Source organism: Somniosus microcephalus, chromosome 7, assembly GCF_052327205.1.
Source record: "Somniosus microcephalus isolate GS21.2 chromosome 7, FLI_Smic_1.0, whole genome shotgun sequence".
Taxonomy (NCBI): Eukaryota; Metazoa; Chordata; class Chondrichthyes; order Squaliformes; family Somniosidae; genus Somniosus; species Somniosus microcephalus.
Window position 1 is genome coordinate 124,727,678 of NC_140993.1, and position 23,739 is coordinate 124,751,416.

Here is a 23,739-nt window from a genome sequence, read left to right on the forward strand (position 1 = left end):
ACATATCTAATGGCTTCCATCTTAATTTCACTTCTCTCTTTTGTTCCACATTAAATCTTACTTTGCTCATTCATCCCTTTGTTTGATTTACATGTGTGCCTCCTATTTCTTTGCCTCTTTCATTTAGCCCCTATTTAATTAATCTTCAGCACTATTCCAGCACTAGTAAAGAAAAAATTGTCAGCTTTATTTGCTTTATTTGTATTCCAACCCCACTTTAGATTATTTTCTGCCACAGTGTTACCTTTCTATTTGGCACCCATCAACATGTGCCAATTCCGTTTTTGGACAAGCAGCTAGGAACTGCACTGGACTGATTCATGATCCAATTTCCCCTCATACTTATTTGCTCCATTTGGTTTCAGCTAAACTGGTTGAGTCCATCACTGTATGAGAAACTACAGGGGAGAACCCAGTCCATACCATTCCTCCGTGTTGCATGCAAGTGCGTTGTGGTGCTACACCACTCAGTGCCACTCTATTTTGACTTGTCAGATGCTTCACTTACTTATATCAATTCAGTGGAACCTCTACATACAATTAAAAATACAATAAGTGAAGGAGGAACTAGTTGGGCCTAAAAGCCTCCTTCATTTGTATTTTGTTTTGTAATCTTTATGAAATTACTTACCACAAGGAAATTAATGAGGAATGAAAGCCTAGTGGAAGTACATTCTGTTGAAAGTAATCACTCCCAGTTCTGTCCTATAAAAATATATGCCTGGAATTTCAATGCGGGTTCTCTGGTGGGAGATCAGTGGAACCCCTAAAGAAATGGTATGAACAGCCTTTCACGCTGTTTCTCCAGGGTATCTGCCAATGTTACGCAGGAGATTGGGAGAACCCCCATGAAACTCAGGGACATACAGTGGAATCTTATACTGATCAATTTGAGCACTAGAAGAGGCTGATCACTAGATCAGTAGGAAATCTACCAGCAAGATCAGCTGGGCCACACAGCCTCTCTGTCAGATATTGTGGTGGTTGCGAGCTTCTGCCTACCAGCTGCCCGACCCACCAGAGATACAAGATGGACTTGTAGAAGACAATTTTACAGGGAGGCGGGGAGGGTATGGGGGAAACCAAAAGTGGCTGAAGAACCTGATGAGACCAGGGATGCGGAGGTCCTGCCGAATTTAGCGGCAGGACCTCATTATTATTTTTTCCTTCCATTTCTCACTCGGCAGCTGGCCAAATTGACGGGCTGGCTGAATGCCAGTGGGATAACCAGCAGCAGGAGGCTGCAACTGGGGACCCTTAGGGATGGTCTCCAGCAATTAGAATGTAGGCAGGCTATTGATCGGAGCTTGGGGAAGGGAGATGGCAGTGATCACGGCAGGGTCTAGACAGAGGCCGTGATCGGCAGAGGGAAGGCGGCAAGCTTCCTTGAGGTGCCGTGGGGAGCACTGCTGGTCCTCCTGGCCCACAAGGAGTGCTATAGAAGGTCTGGAGCTGGCAGCTCCTGCCTCCATTTCGCTGCCACGTTTCCCGAAACTTGGGAAACCCAGCTGGTAACCATTAAATTTAAATTGGGCTCCCAATTGCAATGTGGGAGCCTGATTTAAATATATTAATGAAATGCCCCACCTCTCCAAGATGGGAAACTCGCATGTCTCGATATCCACCGCTGTAAGGATGACAGCAGACATGTACGCCTCGGGTTGGGGTCGTGTTTCGCATTTTTTAGGGTTTAATCCACCCCCTCGACCTCCTCCTGCCCATCATGGGGGGATTAATAGCGAACTCATTGTTTTTATCTGTTTTTTCACCTCTCCCAGGTGATCACATGGCTTTCGGGTGGGATGGGGAGTTTCTATATTGTGATGCACATGTCATCACAGTTGTGTGGCATAGCCTAGATGGACCAGAGGGACTTTTCCTATCTGTCATTGTTCATATGTTCATATGTAAACTGTATAAATATTTGATTTTAAGATTTATTGTGATTTAAAATTATGATGGACTCCCTAATACTGATCTCAAGTGCAGATGGGATTGCTATAAGCGAGGACATAATGTTTTTGGTATTCACTTCTGTCGCTGGGCACTCATGGTTAACATAAATCAAGAATTCTTAAAGGCAAATAGTTTATACAGTCTTTTAAAATGACTTATTGTGTCAGGCATGTGGAGTTGCAGACTGGTGCATGAACAGGTATATCAGTTAACAAACCAACTGTGCAGTGGAACTAATCTTACCCCCATTATCATGCTTCAGAGTCTGCAAACAAACTACGCAGAAATCCATCACCAGGCATGGAGTGCACAATCTTCTTGATTGTGCTAGCCATACTGATGTTGTAGACATCCAATTTGAATGTTGTATATCATGATTACTCAGCACCAACTGTTTAATCCATGTTCTCATGTAAGGGGTCTTGCCAATGGCACTTGCCCACTGTGAGGCTGTCTCCATCTCCAGGGTGCTGAACAACACATTCGTGTAGGCTGGAGTCCTTTCATAATTTGCTCCTTTTTATCACAAATTCTTCTCACAGCTTGGCCCTGGACTTCACATATTGGCAAAGGGAATCCCTTCTGTGGCACATATAAAAGCTCGAAGCCTTGAATCAGAATTGTTTGGACATAGATCATATAAAACATAAGTTTAACCTGCACTAGAACTTTGGTGTCAATGAAGAAAGCGAAAAGCTTCCAGCACAGTAGTTTTTGCCTGTCACATTGATCAGTAGAGTTGCAAGAGTACAAAAGTGGGATTTACAGGTGACTAGCCAAATGCAATATATTAGTCACTGACTAATTAATAATGAAATGCTAAGGAGGTGTGGAAATACTTCTAGTATCTGAACAATAGTGCTAAACTGATCAGTATAGCCAACTTGCATTGTTCAGTACAAAGGAACCAAAATAGCCACATTGAGGTAAATTTTCATGGGTGTTCTCCAGCTCATCTGCCATAACTTCAGCAGACAAGCCAAAGAAAGGCAGCGTAAATGCCGTATTTACAGGGTTTTCGCAGCTTTTATGCCGAGGTTTTTGTTAACCAAAGGTATTAAGGGACATGGGCCAAAGGCGGGTATATGGAGTTAGATTGCAGATCAGCCATGATCTCATTGAATGACGGAACAGGCTCGAAGGGCTGAATGGCCTATACCCGTTCCTATGTTCCTAGGTTAGGGTGGACGAATGGGGGAACCGCCATGGAATTTCACCCCCATTCACCTGAACTATCCTTCTAGGCAGGAATGCCGTGGAAACAGCAGGGAAAATTGGGTGATGAGGCCTACCCATGCCTCCTCATCCCAACTTTAATTTCCCTACTCTAGACCCTTACGGGACCACCTCTGGTTACCCCTTCACCAAATGTTGCATGCAAATACTGGAGGTAGGTGAGGCCCAGGTTCCTGGCCCATTTCTCTCCTCCCCACCCTTCTTAGCTCCAGTGGTAGGGATCTCACTGGGAGCTTGCCATGATTAAGTAATGACCTATGACCCAGGAAACTAGGATGGTATTATGTTGGGTCATGGCAGTGGGCAGAAGTCCCACCACAATCTTGTAGGTCAAATTAAAGAATATCTAGGCAGTTGAAGAAGGAAATTAGACCATTATATCTTGATCAACATTATTAACTAATTTGGTTTGCATTGCTTTGACACCTGCCTGAATCTTAAATACCAATAACATTTAATTTTCTGATCTAAACTCATTTGCATAATTATTCATAACTCCAGATGCAAACTCAAGCGGCTCTAAGGATGATGTCACTGGTAGGAAGCCAAATTTAAAGGGGTGGTGAGTGGCACAAGAAGGGGGATAAAATTCAGCAAGTTCTGGGAGAGCATTAAGATGGATTTCAATTCATCAGCTGCCTTTTCCAAGACAGAAGAGACAGGGAAGTAAGGCATGATAGGCCAAGATGAAAGGACGAGGAAACCTCGGTGCAGATATGAGTTTCTGGACAAGTCGCAGACCAGCCCAGCACCCGGTCACCTCTTTGGCTGCTGCATGAGATGCAAGTGAGGAAGGTTGCCCTCTGTACCATTCCATAGCACCATCCCACAGCATCTTTCATAACAATTAAAAGAAAAGTACAAATGAGCACTGCAGCATACCTGCAAGTTTCAGGCCACAGCTGACCATTACTAATCCTGTGCATGTGCTATGCTGCATGGGAGTAGCATTTGCTGGGAATTTCCTCGGGGGTTCTCCTAATCAGCCGACATAATTTTATCAGATAAATTGGTGGAAACACAGTTTACATAGTGTACCAGGGTTTCCAGCCATCTTCAGCTGAAGTTACAGTGGCCAATCGGAGTTCCCCCAAGGAAATTCCCAGTGATTGTCATAGCAGATAGCACAACTCAGCATCTGCCTTTCTGCCGGCCCAGACCCTGAGAAGACAAGTTCTCATGGCCATTACCAGATAGGTTTTCCAGGACTTGCAGAAATGGTTGGTGGCATCTTGGCAAGTATGGCCAGACAGTCAACTCCGGCCCCTGATCACCCTGGCATGTCTTCTTTCATGAAGTTATGGCGGCCAGCCAGGAGAACTCTTGAAGCAATTACTGGTGAATGTGGCTACCCTATAGCATCTCATATGGATGCAAGTAATTCCTCTCATGTCACTAGAATGACTTAGAAGAGATGGAGATCACAAATGGTGGGTCTTTATGAGGCATCTAACTCAAAGTTATTTATAAGATGAAATTTATGTTTTCTTAAGACACTGCTAGAAGGGAGTACTCTGAACAGAAAGTATTCCCTCTATACTTTCCTACAATGTAACCATTTTCCCAATTTCTCAATTAGCGGTTGGTTAGATTCATTTTAAATCACCTCTTATATTGCCCTGACAACAAGCTTTCGCTCCAATCTCACAAAAAGCACACTGATTGTATCACTGTGATTATTCCTTTTATCAATTATCTTCATGGCCATTTCTGAAAACTGAAAAGTTGGTAGCAGCTGAAGTAATATACAGCATAATTTTGTGTTATTAACTGGATTGTGACTGCCTAAACCCACTTAAGGCTTTTAGTCAAAAAAGACAGCTTTTAATCCTACCCCTCTCACGTGCATTGAACTCTGGAGTGAAAGAAGTGGTCTAAACCATTAATTTAGCCATTCTCTTGATTGTCTGACATTCTCACTATAAAGTACGCACACTAAGTAATACAACTTACCTTCGGTGTGAATTGCGGTTGCTATTCACATGCCCTCTTCCTGTGCAGCCTGGGGTTGGGCACCTGAGCACATTCTCATGCATGGCAAGGACTGAATATAGGAAAAGATGCAACAAAACAAGTCTGTGTCAGTGACGATGCTGATTAATTTCAGTTTGTTTGCTTTTCCTTCAGTGTCTAATCTATCTATCTATCTATATATATAAAATAAATACATGAATAATAATACATATGTAAATAAGAAATTTACATAGAATATATTGCCTATAATAAAATCTGCTTAATGCAAGAATGCAAAGGTTCAAATGGAGCCATCGAATTCTGCTGTACGACAGTAATTTCATGTAAAAACTTAATTCAATTTGCCCCCTCTTGTCTTGAAAATGCTGACTTTGGCTGGTGTATGGTTCCAAGCATGCTGACAGTCCTGTGATAACTTGCCCAATTAACCATCTCCACATATGTGGCATGACAATGGCTGTTAGCCAACTAGTCCACGATAGAGCCAACAAAGCTGAGCCTGAACCTGTCCTCACCAGACATCCACACCAATGCAGAAGTCACAGGACAATGCTACAGGGTGTCCCAAAGGCAGCTGTAGGATGGAAAGATGATTTCGGAAATTGGTCCTGATGGTTGCTGGGAGCACAGAAGGACTTGAGTAATTTTATGAAAAGGCAAGGTGCTTTTCCTTCTTGGGAAGCTCCTCACAGTTCCTGCCTAGCATCTGTTCATTCAGATGAGTAACCTCCATTCTCCATTCACCCATTCTGTGGCATGGAATGTTCATTAAACCAACAGCAGTGCCACTTTAATGTTTCAGGAACTCGGCTGCCCGTATCCTAACTCGCACCAAGTCCCGTTCACCCATCACCCTTGTGCTCGCTGACCTACACTGGCTCCCAGTTAAGCAACGCCTTGATTTTAAAATTCTCATCCTTGTTTTCAAATCCCTCCAAGGCCTCACCCCTCCCTATCTCTATAATCTCCTCAACCCCCACCGAGATATCAGCACTCCTCTAATTCTGGTCTCTTGAGCATCCCTGATTTTAATCGTTCAACCATTGGTTGTCATGCCTTCAGCTGCCTAGGCCCTAAGCTCGGAAATTCCCTCCCTAAACCTCTCCGCCTCTCTACCTCTCTTTCCTCCTTTAAGACGCCCCTTAAAACCTACCTCTTTGACGAAGCTTTTGGTGTGCACTAATTTCTCCTTACGTGGCTCAGCGTGAATTAAAAAAAAAATTCTTTCTGGGATGTGGGCGTCGCAGGCAAAGTCAGCATTTATTGCCCATCCCTAATTGCCCTTGGTGGTGGTGAGCCGCCTTCTTGAATTGCTGCAGTTCGAGTGGTGAAGGTATTCCCACAGCACTGTTAGGGAAGGAGTTGCAGGATTTTGACCCAGCAGCAATGAAGGAACAGCGATATATTTCTAAGTCAAGATGGTGTGTGACTTGCAGGGCAACTTGGAGGTGGTGGTGTTCCCATGCACCTGTTGCTCTTGTTCTTCTAGGTGGTAGAGGTCGCGGGTTTGGAAGGTGCTGTCGAAGAAGCCTCGGCGAGTTGCTGCAGTGCATCTTGTAGACGGAACACAATGCAGTCACATTGCACCAGTAGTGCAGGGAGTGAATGTTTAAGGTGGTAGATGGGGTGCCAATCAAGTGGACTGTTTTTCCTGGATGGTGTTGAACTTCTTGAGTGTTGTTGGAGCTGCACTCATCCAGGCAAGTGGAGAGTATTTCATCACACTCTTGACTTGTGCCTTGCAGATGGTGGAAAGGCTTTGGGGATTCAGGAGCTGAGATACTCGCCACAGAATACCAAGCCTCTGACCTGCTCTTATAGCCACAATATTTATGTGGCTGGTCCAGTTAAGTTTCTGGTCAATGGTTACCCCCAGGATGATGATGGTGGGGGAATCATTGATGGTTATGCCATTGAATGTCAAGGGGTGGTGGTTAGCTTCTCACTTGTTGAAGATATTCATTGCCTAGCACTTGTGTGGCATAAATGTTACTTGCCACCTATCAGCCCAAGCCTGAGTGTCGTACAGGTCTTGTTGCATGCGGGCATGGACCACTTCATTATCGGAGGAGTTGCGAATGAAACTGAACACTGTGCAGCCATCAGTGAACATCCCCACTTCTGACCTTATGATGGAGGGGAGGTTATTGATGAAATAGCTGAAGATGGTTGAACCTAGGAGACTGCCCTGAGGAACTCCTGCAGCGATGTCCTGGGGCTGAGATGATTGACCTCCAACAACTATAACCATCTTACTTTGTGCTAGGTATGACTCCAGCCGATGGAGAGTTTTGCCCCTGATTCCCATTGACTTCAATTTTACTAGGGCTCCTTGATGCCACACTCAGTCAAATGCTGCCTTGATGTCAAGAGCAGCCAGTCTCACCTCACCTCGGAAATTCAGCTCTTTTGTCCAAGTTTGGACCAAGGCTGTAATGAGGTCGGGAGCTGAGTAATCCTGGTGGAACCGGAACTGAGCACTGGTGAGCAGGTTATTGGTGAGTAAGTGCCGCTTGATAGCACTGTCGATGACACTTTCCATCATTTTGCTGATGATTGAGAGTAGACTGGTGGGGCGGTAATTGGCTGGATTGGATTTGTCATGCTTTTTGTGGACAGGACATACCTGGGCAGTTTTCCACATTGTCGGATAGATGCCAGTGTTGTAGCTGTATTGGAACAGCTTGGCTAGAGGCGTGGCTAGTTCTGGAGCTCAAGTCTTCAGGCTGAGAGCCGGGATGTTGTCGGGACCCATAGACTTTGCTGTATCCAGTGCAATCAGCCATTTCTTGATATCACGTGGAGTGAATCGAATTGGCTGATGCTTGGCTTCTGTGATGGTGGGGTCCTCAGGAGGAGGCTGAGATAAATCATCCACTTGGCACTTCTGGTTGAAGATGGTTGCAAACGCTTCAGCCTTGTCTTTTGCACTTGCGTGCTGGGCTCTGCCATCATTGAGGATGGGGATATTCATGGAGCCTCCCAGGGCCACCCTCTCCTGACTGTATATTGCTGTGCCACCACCTACAGTGGGTCTGTCCTGCTGGTGGGACAGGACATACCCAGGGATGATGATGGAGGAGTCTGGGACATTGGCTGAAAGTTATGATTCTGTGAGTATGATTATGTCAGGCTGTTGCTTGTCTAGTCTGTTTTATCACACTCCTGTGAAGCACCTTGGAATGTTTTACAATGTTAGAACATAAGAAATAGGAGCAGGAGTGGGCCATACGCCCCCTTATGCTGTTAAAGGCGCTATATAAAGTTGTTGTTGTCGCCACCCATGAGTCAAGTATCAGTTTAACCACCTCCCCTTGACATTCAACGGCATTACCATCACTGAATCCCCCATCATCAACATCCTGGGGGTCACCATTGACCAAAAACTTAACTGGACCAGCCACATAAATACTGTGGCAACAAGAGCAGGTCAGAGGCTGGGTATTCTGTGGCGAGTGTCTCACCTTCTGATTCCCCAAAGCCTTTCCACCACCTACAAGGTACAAGTAAGGAGTGTGATGGAATACTCTCCACTTGCCTGGATGAGTGCAGCTCCAATAACACACAAGAAGCTCGACACTATCCAGGACAAAGCAGTCCACTTGATTGGCATCCATCCACCACCTTAAACATTCAGTCCCCCCACCACCAGCGTACCATGGCTGCAGTGTGTACCATCTACAACATGCACTGCAGCAACTTACCAAGGCTTCTTTGGCAGCACCTCCCAAACCCATGACCTCTTCCACCTAGAAGGACAGGGCAGTAGGCGCATGGGAACACCATCACCTCCAAGTTCCCGTCCAAGTCACACATCATCTGGGCTTAGAAGTATATCACCGATCCTTCATCGTCGCTGAGTCAAAATCCTGGAACTCCCTACCTAACAGCACTGTGGGAGTACCTTTACCACTCGGACTGCAGCGGTTCAACAAAGCAGCTCACCAACATCTTCTAAAGAGCAATTAGGGATGGGCAATAAATGCTGGCCCTGCCAGCAACGCCCACATCCCATAAACAAATAAAAAAAAGTCAAAGTCCGAATGTTAATGCAACCATCATAATAAGGTTTGGATGACAAGGGCTTTGTTCACAAGTGAATAGACATTCTGGAGTGTAATGCAAAGAGGGGTGCTGACTGTTGATCAATTGGCAGAGTCCAAGGGGGCAGTGGTGGGTGAGGTGAGCAGAGTTGGAAGCAGGTTGACAAGGTTAGCTCCCAGTGGGCGCTAGGTGGGCAGGTCAGTGAGAGAGGAAGAAGGGGCAGTTGGGGTTTATGCTCAGAAAGAGGCAGTGATGAGTGCCTCGCAGGGCCCTTTGGTGAATGCCAATCTGCTCAGCTGGTCTGTCACAAACCTTGTTACCAGGGTACCATTTGCTTAGAGGGTCCTGTGGTGGTGAAACTCCTCACAGAAACTGACATTACAAAGTTCTAAACAATCCTGTAAATTTTAATGTATCAATTTTAAATGATGGAATTTTTTTGTTTCTTCCAGTGGTAACGGTTTTAGCAATGGACTGGCAGCAAGTTTGGTGTGACAGCAGTTAGTTTGTGATCAACCTACTCCTGCTTTCCTCTAGCTGGGTAAAGACCATGCCATGCATTCCATGAGTTGTCATCTGATCACCAACCTACAGGCTTATGGCATGAGGGGGGCTGGAGGAGCATGGGGCAGTGCGGGGGGGGAGGGTGTGGTAGGGGGCGGGGAGGGAGCAGAGAGCACATTGGAGGGCAGGAGCAGCTGATCAGAGGGCCGGAGGGGCATGGGGGATGGGGCCAGGAGCACATTGGAGGGCTGGAGCAGCTGATCAGAGGGCCGGAGGGGCATGGGGGATGGGGCCAGGAGCACATTGGAGGGCTGGAGCAGCTGATCAGAGGGCCGGAGGGGCATGGGAGGGTGGGGAGCAGGGGGGAGCCAGGAGCACATCAGAGAGCCAGAGCAGCTGATCGGGGGGCTGGGGTAGCACCAGAGTGGGGGGTGGGGCGGTGGTGGGAGCACATTGTAGGGCCGGAGCAGCTGATCAGGGGGCCAAAGCAGCACGAGGGCGGGGGCGGGAGTGGGGCAGGGGCGGGGGCAGAGGAGCATGATCGGGGGCCAGGAGCAGCATCAAAGAGCTGGAGGAGCATGGGATGGGGGGTTCCGATGCACATAGGGGGGCCAGAGGAGCACGGGGGGACGGGCTGGGGCATGATCAGAGGGCCAGAGGAGCACGGGGGTGGGAGGGACGTCCGGAGCACATCGGGGTGGGGGGGTGGGTGGGCGGCGGGAGCCAGAGGAGCATTAGGGAAGAGGCAGACGACATCAAGGGGAAGGAGGAGCATGGGGAGGGAGGTTCCTATGGGGGAAATCAGAAGCCCGGAGGAGGGATCAGAGGCCTCTTGCGGGGGGGTCTTTGATCGCAGGGGGTGGGTTAGGCAGGGGCGCTGGATCCAGGAGGTAACTGTAAAGGCACTTATCTCCTGGATCCAGCAGTCTTCGCCTTGCATTAGCTGGCGGGTTTCCTGAGGCCTGCAAAACCCGATCAGCCTGTTTTTAAAATGGTGGTTAAATCAGAGGCTTGCCTGCCCCACTATAATATTTAAATGGACGACCCGCTACCTGGGAGTGGGTTGGCTGCCTGCCCCCCTCTCCCGCCTCCGTTAAAACCGGAAGGGGGCGGGCTCTGGTTGGGATTCAGATTTTTAACACTTTAACTTCCCACCCAACCCCAACCCATCGTTTTTTTGAGTTAAAATTCCCCCCAGTGAGTTTATCTAGTGAATAGCTGAGCTATACAGACCAGAAAGGCCCCAGGTTCCTAGGCCTGTGCTAGTTTAGATGATCTCTTCCAGGGTAGTGGTATAATTGGCTTCAGTTCCCCTAAATTTGGGAGGTGAAAATCAGTCAATCTTTTTAGATAAAAGTTCATTTTTAGTCTTTATTTCAGTCATATAATGTTTGAATAGATTTATTACTGTAAAATTAATATTAATTTCAGCATTGCAGTTTATGATTTTAAAATCTGAGGGTCCTATTTACCATCTCTCTATAATGGTAAAACTTACAGTGCTATGGAGAAAGAGCAGGCGAGTGAGACTAATTGGATATCTTTTTCATAGTGCCGGCACAGGCACGATGGGCTGAATGGGCCTCCTTCCGTGCTGCATGATTCTATGATTGTAATGAAAAAAAGTATTCTTTAAATATAACAACTATTTCTTTATTCTTAGTCTTCCTTCCATTCCCAGTCTTTCTGTTTGCTCAGGTGCTCTTGCTTACTCCTTTCTCAGTCTCTTTTGGGACTGAGGAGCAGAGGAGCCGGGAGAGATTCCAATAAGAGTAAGGTTACAAGGTTAGATGGTTGGGCTATCTTGAATCTGGTATTGCATTGCCTACAGGTATTTCTAGTACCTTTGCCAGCTCAATGAAATAGACACCTGCACATTGTTGCTGCTATTGTGACTTCAGAACACTTGTTGTTGCCCTTACTGTTGCCACAATAACATTTGATATAGACTCTAAGCTTTGTTCTTTATTATAAATATATATAAACAGTTAGGGTAGCTTAAATCTAATCAACTATCAACTCAACTGTTTAACAATAACTTTACTTCAAATGATAAACCAAGTGTGGGAGAATGATCCACATTGACGAGTGAGCCTATGAAATGAGCTGTCACTGAGTTCAGAGCCGGCAGGTGGGTTGTAGATTTAAGGACTCAGCTGTCCTTTTTTACCATGTGCTGACTTTGGAATCATTAAGTAACAGGGTGGCGCCATGAACTATAATCATATCAATAACTGGATTTGCCAAGCAGAACATTTGGTCTATTTAAACCATATGTTGAACTGAGGTATAGCCTGTTCTCAGATCTAGATTGCTTCACTCCTTTCATTTACACTTGTTTTTATTATAATTACAGAGATTTTGAATGTTTGTAATATCCCATCTGCGCACAATAGATAAGGTTTTTGAATGATATACTGCACGTGCGTGCAAAAGTTTGGTTTAAGGTAGGAAAAGTGTGTTGCACTGCTGACTACTCACTGTCTGGTGGCACTCTCATTTTGTGAGGACAGCCTGAAAAACTCCGGTGGTGAGGATACAGCCCAGTAATATGACCACTGCCATCACAGCCTGGAGTTGGACACTTAGATTCTTTTTTGTCAGATCTAATAGAATCTGTAAAAATCAGCAGAGCATTAGCAGTGAGTTAACTAACTAAAATACATCTACCTGGTCAGCCCTTTCTTACACCAATAATCCTGAACATTGAACTGTTGCTATGAGGAATGGGAATATTCAACAATCAAAACCATGCAGTTATAAGGATAAGGGCAAGAGCTAGTAAATATCCCTCAATGAAACATTATAGTGGTGGTGGGGGGGGGGGCGGCGGGGTAGAGTTTCCGCTTTCGCGATCGGCAATCCGGGCGCAAATTGCACTCAAAATTGTGTTAGTTTTCCGAATTGATTTTATGGTTCAAGTTTCCACTCAAACTTATTTGCATAATCACAAACGTAAAATCGTCCCTGAACCAATGCAATCGGGCAGTGTTTTAGAATGTAATTGAATTTTTTTTCTTGCATTAAAAAATATTCCTTGATATATTTAAGTGTAGTAACCTGGTACAGTTTTATTAATACTGCTGAAAATGGGTTTAACACAAAAACTAAACATTTTTAATAAGAGTGTCTAGTCCACCATCAGTGAGTCACCAGATTTTAAATAACTGAAAATGATTTCAAAAAACTATACAGAACCATTTACGAGTTTCATTGGTGTACAGTACTCAGTTTCTTAGTCAATTTTAAGAAAATATTTAAGAGCTTTTAAAAGGTGTCTATTAGTGCCCTTGCGCTTAAAAAATAAGCTTAATTTTACGAGCCTCCTCGAAGGGCTGCAAATGGGCGCAATTAGCGGAAACTCGCCATGACGATTAATTCGATCGGGGGCTTGGCCAGTTTTGTGGATGTGCGTGGCTTCCAGCACGTGGTTTTTTAAAAACCAGTGCAAAATATCATGTGTTGAACGTAATGTGTGCCTGAAATTCCATGGTCTTTCACACTGGTTTGGCCGATTTCGGCTGAATTGCACCAGAAATACCAGTGCAACCAAGTGGAAACTCTACCCTTAGCTGTTAGTTCTCTTGTTGTTTGCATACTGACGCTATACTTTACCCCAGTACATCTAAAACATTTTCTAAACTGTAATCTCAAACTATATTTCTAGAACGATTTATACAGTAATTGTGCTCCAATAATTCTGTAACTCTTGGTGACTATTCCACACAAAAGCACTTACTCACGTCAGGTAGTTATCCATACATCCAATAAAAAGTTATATTTTCTTGCCTTGAAAGGGATATGCACTATTAAAATACTCATGAATAAAGTACAAAGGAATTTTAATAAAAAAGTAAAAATGAACCAGTTCTTAGAAAAAAGTAGTTCATAACAATTTAATCCATATAAAACACAAAGACTGCATTTACCCTACAACTGTAGTATCAGTGCAAAGTAGTTGTGTTTCTGGAGGAGAGTCTCAATCTGATTCGCTCTAGAGTCAGCTTGTGTGCTGACTCCATGACTTTGTAGTGTCAGAGCACAGCAAAACCTCTTTGCAGTGACACTACAGTTGTAGTGTAATGCAGCCTTAAGGCCCAGTCCCATGATAATACAACGGTACAAGATGTTAAAGCTTCAATGTACTCTGTCACAGAATGACAGGATGCTGGTTTGCATCCACAATGCCCCTTATATACTGTGGCTTCTGATTTCAATTGTACTATTGTGGGAATCACAGAGTGGAGAAAAGCTCAGAAAAAGAAATGGAAGAAACAATAGTTTGCAAGAAATAATATGCATGGGCAAAAGAAAAAGGTAGCAGCCAGTTCTCCATCACTCCTAAGTGCTAGACTCAAACACAAACAGGATTTGTGCAAAACTAAGCATTCAACCCTCCATCTGCAAGAGCAAGTGTAAGGGAACCCGTGTCTGGTCTTGGAGCAAGGGATGGACTCACTAGAATTAACATGGGATGGCAAACCACAGTATTCACAGTTCAGACATATTCGGAGTGGCTCTTACATGTTTTTTTCTAAATGCTTATAACTAAACTAATTAATTGTCAATTCTACAACATACTCCCTGGGTTAATGGCACAGGAGTCTTGCCACAGAGGAAGGCAATTTTTCTCTGTTTATTACATATTCTGGGGTAGATTTTCCATTTCTCTGGAGTATACACTCATCTTCTGCCCAGGCTATGGTGGGAGATCGAGCAAAACCCACAGAAACTCCAAACATCTATGTTTTACTATATTTCCACCCATTAATTTAACTCGCCCTGCCTTTTTAAAATTCAGGTATTGAGCATTGGAGCACTAACACATTGGGCAAGAATATAGGTTCCATCGCCATTCCACTCAATTTTCCATTTGAACTCTGCTAAGTGCAGAGGTGTCTATAGATGCATTTAAGGGGAAGCTAGATAAGTACATGAGGGTGAAAGGCAAAGAAGGTTATGCTGATCGGGTTAGATAAAGCAGGGTGGGAGAAGGCGCGTGTGCAGTATAAACACCAGTATAGACCAGTTGGGTCGAATGGTCTATTTCTGTGCTGTAAATTTTATGTAATTCCATGTCTAGCCAAGGCTGCAATTTTTTCTTACAAGGAGTGAAGGAAATGCCTGAACAAATTGTGCAGTAACTGTTGGTAAGAAAGAATTATACTTTTTATATTACCCTGCGACTAAGATAGTAACATTTGTTGACAAGAAGAGATTAAATATGCACAGATGTTCAAGGGAGTGAATTTCTGCAGGAGTTTTCTCAATCATCTGCCATAACTTTGGCAGAAGAGCTGTGGAAACCCTGGGAGAATGGCATGTAACTGACGTGTATGTCATTTTCCTGGGCTTTCCACAGCTCTTCTGCCAAAATGATGGTGGACAATCGGGAGAAACCCCACAGAAATTCACCTCCCCACCTGCTTCTGTCTCCATACGGCAGCTGTTGCAGTAGGGTATTCCATTTCTCACCTGTAGGTTTGAACCATAGTTATGACTGATAATAAAACTCACCTGTCCTAACTGAGTGAGTTTCATCAATTGCCAGCCGCTAAATGGAGCACTACATGGCAGTGAAGCACTCTATCTCTGGGGGGAAAAAGATATAGCAGGACCAATCCCACCCACATCCTATCTTACAGCAGCGCTGACTTTGGCCACAAGAAATCCAGGTCATGGCTGTGCCAGTTGAAAAAGACAATAAGGATGCAGAGCAGTTCAAAAAGAAGAAATTAATTTTAAAGAGTGAATTGAAAATTGTTCTTTCAAAAAAGGCTGCTTACCTCTGCTGGAGTAATTATTTCGGATGCCAATATCAATGATTTTGCAATGTTGCCTTTCTGCAGTTAGCTTCTCCAGTAAGATCCTTTCATTTTCTTTGTGTGTTCCCTTTATGATGTATCCCTGCTCTGCCTGCAGAGCAATAGCCTGTTCCAGGAGACTAAGATTCCCCTTTGCTGTGTCAAAATCTTCTGAATCTTCTGTGGTTGTGGATATCTGAGAAGTGCAGTCGTCATCAGTCTTTGGAGACCCCATCTTACTGATAGAAATGTCTGGCTTTGAATTTTGTGCTTCTCCAATATTGTTAACTCTGTTCTGGTAGGCAGTCTCTTGTTGGACAACCTCTGTCATCTCAATTTCCTTCCCTCTTGCTTCTAAAATGTCTCTAGGTTTACAGCCCACGTTACAACCTTGGATTGCAATTGATTTGAACTCACTCATGTTGGAAGGTTTTGATAAATCTTGGGGCTGGTCACAGTTATCGTAAATATTTTCAGAAAGTAATTGATTATTTTCTCCACAGGAATAATGTAGTACCATTTCTTTCTCACATACAGGTGTCTTATCTTTAGTTAAGATTTCAGTTGCATGACTTTCATCTGCATCACTTTCTCCCTCCAAAGACTGTACCCCACTGTCATTTAAATTGCTTTCAGTGGATCTCTGTATTGCTGCATCTTCTGCTATTTTCCCCAGATCTTGAAGTGATTTAGCTACAAGCTCCTGATAGCTGTTAAAATCATCACTATTATTGTTGGTATCTTTCTCTGGAAGGTCCATTTGAGGATTTTCATGTGCTGAATGCAGAAGTCTGTTTTCTAGAAAACAAGCAAATTGTTAGAAAGTTTTTTTCAATAAACTACTCTGTGATGGTTTGCTTTGCATTTTGTTCCTTCATCTGCTGAATTATTGATGGGAAATGGTTCTACAGCCTGCTGGTACCTTGCATAAGTGGCTAGTCTTCATGCATTAGCCTTGTCAGTGAATGTTATCATGCTATTCTACCACTGTAGGCACCGCAGCCAAGCCTCATTCTGTCTTCACCCAGCACCCACACACATGGTTAGTGATCAAGAACAAGGACCAAGGCTGATTTTTTTTGTCTAACCTTAGGCTCAGGGCACCGAGACCAATTGTCGCACTCCAACCACCATTGTGGCTGTGATCAGCCAACTAGGCCTAGACTGGGGAGGGAAAGCCTGCTCTGCATGGCCCAGTACCCACACAGGATAGCACACTTATCCAATCATTCATTGGAGGAGATCCATTTTCAAATGATTGGTAATTCATTAGAACAAAGAAGACTAAGAGAACATCTGATGGAGCTGTTCAAAATTCTGAGGGTTTTTTTATTAAGGTAAATCAGGAATAAACTATTTCCACTGGTAAGATCAGCACAAAATGAACAAAGAGAGAGGTTAGGAACATTTATTTACACAGAGGATAGTTAGAACAGTGGTGGACGCAGAATCATTACTAGCTTATAAAAGATAAGTGGATAAATTATTTGGAAAAGAGAAATTTAAAAGAAAAATTCAGTTGATCTCCTGTGGCGTTGCAAATGGGAATTGAAGATTAAGTGTCATCTTCAGGTGAAGTGGAATTAGAGGGCCAGGGATACTTGGAGCAGAATATGCAGGTGTAATTCAGTCCCTTTTTAAAAATCAGACATTCTATCCTTATTCATATAATACTTTTACTTGCTATTATTTAAAATACAATAGCAAAGTTTCTCCTCAGTACAAGCTGGGCAGTTGGAAGATTTGATAGGCAATGTTACCTCTAATTTCTTTTGGCCTACGCGGCCCTTTTAATGGGCTGCACGGGCCAATTAAAATTCCGTGCATGCTCGATTTTTCTATTTAAAAGCCGGCTCACATGGCCGCGCAGCTTAAATGAAACGTTGGTGGTGTGAGGGTGTAATCAGAGTGTGATAAATCTATGTAGGCAGTTCCTGTTCTAAATGTGGACATAGGAATTTATAATGGGAAAAGTTTATATAAAAGTGTCACAAAAACATGACAACAGAATGTGAGATTTTGTAGAGAGGATGGCCGTAATTTTTACCTTTAAGACGCGCTGGCAGTGGGGGAGCCCTGGATCCAGTCAGGAATCCGAAAGTTGGTGAGGTGCGTTTTGAAGTGGCTTTTTAACGAAGCCACTGCAATTAAATCAGACTTCTGAGCTTCCTGAACAATTAACAGAAGCGGGTGTGATGACGTTATGCATGACTCCAATTCAGCTGAGGTATTTAAAGGAACAATGCACAGATGACAGTTGAAGGTTGGTGGAGATGCAAGAGAGGTTGTTGGGGAAGAGAGTGGATTGTGTTAAGACTGAGTTGTTTGTGGGTAAAAAAAATTATATTGCTGAATAATAAAAAATGCAGGCTCAACGCCAAAAAGCTGCCCAAGATTCAGTGATGTCTCCCTGGAACTCCTGCTCCAAGGAGTCAGGGCCTGCAAGGACATCCTGTTCGCTGCTGACAGGAGCAAGAGGCCAGCTGTTGAGACCAAGAAGGCATGGCTGGAGATCTTGGCAGAAGTGTGGTAGCCAGGTCGTGGATCTAGCGCAGGAAGCCCTTTAATGACCCCATGAGTTCAGGAAAGGTGAGTGCAATGCCACATTCAACTGCATCCTGATGTGCGTGTCAACACAAACCCCTCACTCTGCCTTCCCAAGCCTACTCCTGCACATCACTCCTCACACCAGCCTATCCTGCAGGTGCATCCATCCCTCACTGTCTATGCACTTCTGCACATCCCCATCTGAACATCAACCACTGACACTCACCCTCATCTTAATGCAATGTCATGCCTCTCCCTCATAGTCACCCTCTACAGATGTTGCCTGTAGTGTATGTACTTTGCAGAAGGAACTATATTCTGCAGCCCCTGTATACTGCAGTACCAGTAGTGACCACCCCTGTATATAAGCCTGTGTAGTAACTTTGCATAGTAGTTCCAGTTTTGTCTCCACTCAGTAAACACCTGTTGTAACCAACTCCTGCAGTCCGTGTCTCAATTACACACGGACATAATACTGGTGACGAGCAGATCCGAACTTACCTACAGTCTGCACCACCTCATGGGGATCCATCCCTGAAGCGAAGTTGTCAGAGGTCGAGGCCAGAAGGAAGAAAGAAAAAAAAAACAAACAGAAGAAACGGACGTCGACCGTGGGCAACCGCCTCTGATGCATCGGATTTGAAGATTTGCAGGAGAGGCTGTCGAGAGCGGGGCTTGGTTATCCTGTCTATGGTGTTCCAGCTAATCGGGCTGGTGGCAGGTAGTACACTGATCCTTCCTGGGCTGTGGCGAGCTAGAGCTCGATCGGGTGGCTTTTCAACGGAGCCGAGCAGCGTTGTCGGGAAGAGGAGCGAGAGAGAGAGGGTGGAGCACACAGGGCGCAGCCGGTGCTATGAAGCCGGGCAGCGTACAGACCCGAGAAGAGGGAGGGAACTGTCACGTAGGGTTTGCTCTGACGACGGGAAAATAAAAGAAATTAGAAGCACAGAAAGCCGCGAGGAGCTGCAGTTTGCCACGGGGACCGTGGAGAGCGGCGTTAGCAGCAGCGCAGGGGGGGAAGTGCGCGAAGACCATAGGGCGTCGCCATCAAGGCATAAAAACGCCAGCAACAGCGCTAGCAGCAGCGGAGAAGACAGAAAGCGTGGGAGGCACCATCTTAATCCAGCGGGGAAGAAGGCAAAGCGCAGGAGGCGCCATTTTGTTCAAGCGGGGAAGAAGGCAAAGCGCGGGAGGCGCCATCTTAGATTTCCAAGATGCCGAAGACTGGCAATATCACTGCCTTCGATAATGCAATAGAAGACTGGACCACGTATGTGGAAAGAGTCGAAGTATATTGCGAGGCAAATGAAGTAGCCGATGAGAAAAAGGCATCGGTACTACTAAACTTAATGGGTGCAAGAACGTATGCCCTATTGCGGAACCTGACCACTCCAGCCAAACCGATGGCGAAGAGTTTTAACAAAATTGTTGATATCCTACAGGAACACCTAAATCCTACACCGCTGCTGATAGCAGAAAGATTTAAATTCCACAGGAGATATCAGCATAAAGATGAGAGCAATGCTGATTACCTTACGGAACTACGCAAGCTATCAAAGCACTGCCAGTTCGGAGCAGGACTGACAGATACTCTACGGGACAAATTTGTCTGTGGACTCCTGAGTGAAGGAACCCAGAAGAGGTTACTCTCAGAGAAAGAGCTGATGCTGGATAAGGCTTTCAGCTTGGCAGTATCGTACGAAGCAGCAGCAAGGGGAGCTGCGGAAATACAGCAAAAGCCACAGGAATACGGCACCCATGAAATGACACGGAGATTTGAAAAATGTTATCGCTGCGGCAGAACAACCCATGCCCAGAAGAACTGCTGGTCCAAGGACAAAATATGCAGGCAATGCGGAAAGATGGGACACATTGCACGAGTTTGCAGGTCTGGAAAGAAGACTAACGACAACAAAAAGGCTACTAAGGAACCGTACAGGAAAGTACAAAAGATGACGGACAGTAGTTCCGAAGACCAGAAGAGCGATAGTGAATCCGGGAACAAGAGACTAAGCTGTCTCAAACTTCACAACGTAATCGAGAAAGAGGATCACCGAACCATTTGGGTCACCCTCACGATAGCAGGGTCCCAAGTCAAAATGGAATTGGATACAGGATCAGCCCTGACCGTCATGAATCGACAAGGCTACGAGCGGCTATTCTCACACATACCCTTAAAAGAGACATCCATTGTCTTGAAGACGTATATGGGGCAGAAAGTATACCCCAGAGGGAAAATAAGGGTGCCTGTCAAATACAACGGCAAAGAAATACAGAAATTGTATCTGTACATACTGCAAGATGGTGGACCACCGTTATTGGGACGTGAATGGATCAGAAAGATAAGTTTAGACTGGCACTCCATTCAGGCACTGACTGTGGCTGGTAAAAAGGATGACGACGTCACACCTGGACGATTGTCAAAAATCTTAGCTAACGCTAAAGAGGTATTTCAACAAGAAGTGGGAACTCTTAAAGGCGTAACCGCCTCGATAAAAATAGAAGAGAATGCAATTCCCAAGTTTTTCAAAGCAAGACCGGTACCGTATGCAATTCGCCCAGCCGTCGAGGCAGAGCTGGAGAATCTGGAGAATGCAGGCGTGTTATCTAAGGTAGACTGGAGCGAGTGGGCGACACCCATTGTTCCTGTCATGAAAAAAACATTAAACAATAAGTCTGAGGAGCCAAGGAAGGTTCGCATTTGTGGGGACTTCAAGGTGACGGTGAACCCAGTCCTTCACACAGTAGTATCCTCTTCCGAGGATAGAAGATATTTTCACCTCACTATCTGGAGGGAAGCGTTTTACAAAAATTGACCTAGCACAAGCATATTTGCAGATGGAGGTTGACGAATCCTCTCGGAAGTATCTCACGATAAACACTCACAAAGGTCTTTACCAGTATAATCGACTGGTATTCAGAGTAGCATCAGCTCCGGCGAAATGGCAAAGAGCGATGGATCAAGTCCTGCAAGGGATTCCGGGGACTCAGTGTTACTTGGACGACATCCTAGTGACAGGTGAAAATGACAGTGAACACCTTGCCAACCTAGAGCAGGTGCTCACTAGACTAAGAGAACACGGGCTATGAGCCAATCGCCCCAAGTGCGAGTTTTTTAAGAAACAGATATCGTATTGTGGCCACGTGATTGATGAAGAGGGGTTACATAAGTCCCCTGACAAAATTGAAGCGGTAGTTAAGGCTCCAGCGCCTGAAAATGTGTCGCAACTGAGGTCATTCCTAGGATTGGTGAATTACTACCATAAGTTTTTGCCGAATTTGTCCACAATTCTGCACCCACTGAACGCCCTACTTCAAACTGGAGTAGCATGGAAATGGAGCGATGAATGTAAGCGGGCTTTTCAGAAGAGTAAAGACCTAATCACTTCAAGAGAAGTATTGGCTCACTACAACCCATCACTACTAATAAGACTGGCGTGTGATGCGTCTCCCTACGGCATTGGAGCGGTACTGTCACATAAACTCCTTGATGGTTCAGAGAGGCTGATAGCTTTTGTGTCACACTCGTTAACTTCAGCCGAGCGTAACTACGCCCAGATTGACAGAGAGGCCCTCAGCCTGGTGTGGGGGGGGGGGTGAAGAAGTTCAATCACTACCTGCACGGTCAGAAATTTACTCTACTAACTGATCATCAACCTCTTGTCTCCATTTTCAACCCTCAGAAGGGCGTCCCGATAATGACAGCACAACGGCTACAGAGGTGGTCCCTTTTCCTAGGGGCACACCAATATGACATCGAGTACAAAGGGACTAAACAGCATGGAAATGCTGATGGATTGTCGCGCCTACCGTTGCCGACGGTGGAAGAAGCACCTGCAATGGATCCTGTGGAAATATTCCACTCGACCATAGTCGAATGTCTACCTGTGACGAATGCAAACATAGAAAAGGAAACATGAAATGACCCGACACTCTCCAGGGTCTATGATTTAACGGTGAAGGGATGGCCAGCACATGGCGAACCACTGTTGCCAGCATTCTCGCCGAGAAGAGAACAGCTGTCAGTGTGCAGAGGAACCTTGATGTGTGGATCCAGAGTAGTAATTCCACCCAAATTGAAGGATAGAGTGCTCAATGAGCTTCATGAGGGTCATCTGGGAGGGGTAAAAATGAAGAACTTAGCCAGAGCGTTTGTGTGGTGGCCGGGAATCGATAGAGAAATCGAAGAGATGACCAAGAGCTGTACAGGATGCCAGAAGGTCCAAAACGCCCCACCACAAGCCCCTCAACATCCATGGGAGTGGCTCTCATCTCCATGGCAAAGGGTGCACATTGATTTTGCTGGTCTATTTATGGACTCGATGTTTTTAATTGTGGTGGATGCACATTCAAAGTGGCCAGAGGTAATAAAAATGTCCTCAACCACCACAGAAAAAACTATCACAGTCTTACGAACCATATTCGCCAGAAATCGGCTGCCTGAACAGATTTGCTCCGACAATGGACCACAGTTTGTGTCTGAAGAGTTCCGGAGGTTCTTAAAGAACAATGGTGTTAAGCATTACACATCCGCCCCATATCATCCAGCCACCAATGGATTGGCTGAGAGGTTCGTTCAAACATTCAAGAAGGCTATCAAGGCAATGTGTAATGAAGACATACCCCTACAACACAAGGTGGATAACTTCTTGTTTGCCTACCGGAATGCGACACATGCGGTTACCAACCAAACTCCAGCCATGATGTTCTTCAATCGAAGACTACGATGCCGCTTGGATTTGGTTAAGCCAAACATCAGAAGAGATGTGGAGAACAGACAGTTTCAGAATATGAATGAAAGGCCGACCAGGAGTTTTAAGATAGGTCAATCAGTTTTGGCCCGGGACTACCGCACAGAGAAATGGCAGCCAGGAACAATCTGCACACGGCAAGGACCTCTAATGTATACCGTGGATGTTGGAGAGAGCACTGTAAGATGCCATGCTGACCAGATTCTAGAGTCACTGGAAAACATCAATTCCACACCACGATCCAATACACCTGGTGATGAAACCGAAGTACCAATTGCATCTACCTCAGAATCGGTGATATTGGAAGCAGATGAACCAAACAACGACGTTGATCCCGAATCAACTTTGCCAGAAGAACCTGATACCCCAAAGAGGTGTTATCCAGACAGAATCAGGAAGCCTCCTCAAAGACTGAACTTATAATTGCTTAACTTCAGCTAATGTATCTAGCAACTGTAATTGTAAATATGTTATTTAATTATTAATCGAATGTTATGTACTGTTTAGCTAAAAGGGGAGGAATTGTAGTGTATGTACTTTGCAGAAGGAACTATATTCTGCAGCCCCTGTATACTGCAGTACCAGTAGTGACCACCCCTGTATATAAGCCTGTGTAGTAACTTTGCATAGTTGTTCCAGTTTTGTCTCCACTCAGTAAACACCTGTTGTAACCAACTCCTGCAGTCCGTGTCTCAATTACACACGGACATATTATTGCCCATCCATCCCTTCCACTCATTCCCTGACTCTCACTCAAAGGTCTCTTGGTTCCCTCCTTGCAGGAGAAGAGAGCACAGAACACCCAGGAAAGGCAAACAACTAGAGGTGGCCCTCCAGTAATAATACCACTGACTGCAACAGAGGAGGAGACACTAGAGGTAAGCAGTGTTGCAGAGCTGCTGGCAGTGGGAGATGGAGAGAAG

The 23,739-nt window shown here is 45.1% G+C and overlaps 1 protein-coding gene across 7 annotated transcripts in view; it reads right to left on the reverse strand.

The window, feature by feature from the left end:
* Nucleotides 1–23,739, reverse strand: part of st18 (ST18 C2H2C-type zinc finger transcription factor) — a 586,894-nt gene that overhangs the window by 78,414 nt on the left and 484,741 nt on the right. For 6 of the 7 annotated variants that reach the window (XM_085992909.1, XM_085992912.1, XM_085992907.1 and 3 more), the window contains 3 exons: nucleotides 15,501–16,316; nucleotides 12,196–12,330; nucleotides 5,146–5,236 (listed from right to left, as the gene is read on the reverse strand). In XM_085992909.1, coding sequence (XP_085849035.1) covers nucleotides 5,146–5,236; nucleotides 12,196–12,330; nucleotides 15,501–16,316 — 1,042 coding nt within the window. The remainder of the gene's footprint in view (nucleotides 1–5,145; nucleotides 5,237–12,195; nucleotides 12,331–15,500; nucleotides 16,317–23,739) is intronic. The other variant, XM_085992910.1, reaches the window with a different exon arrangement.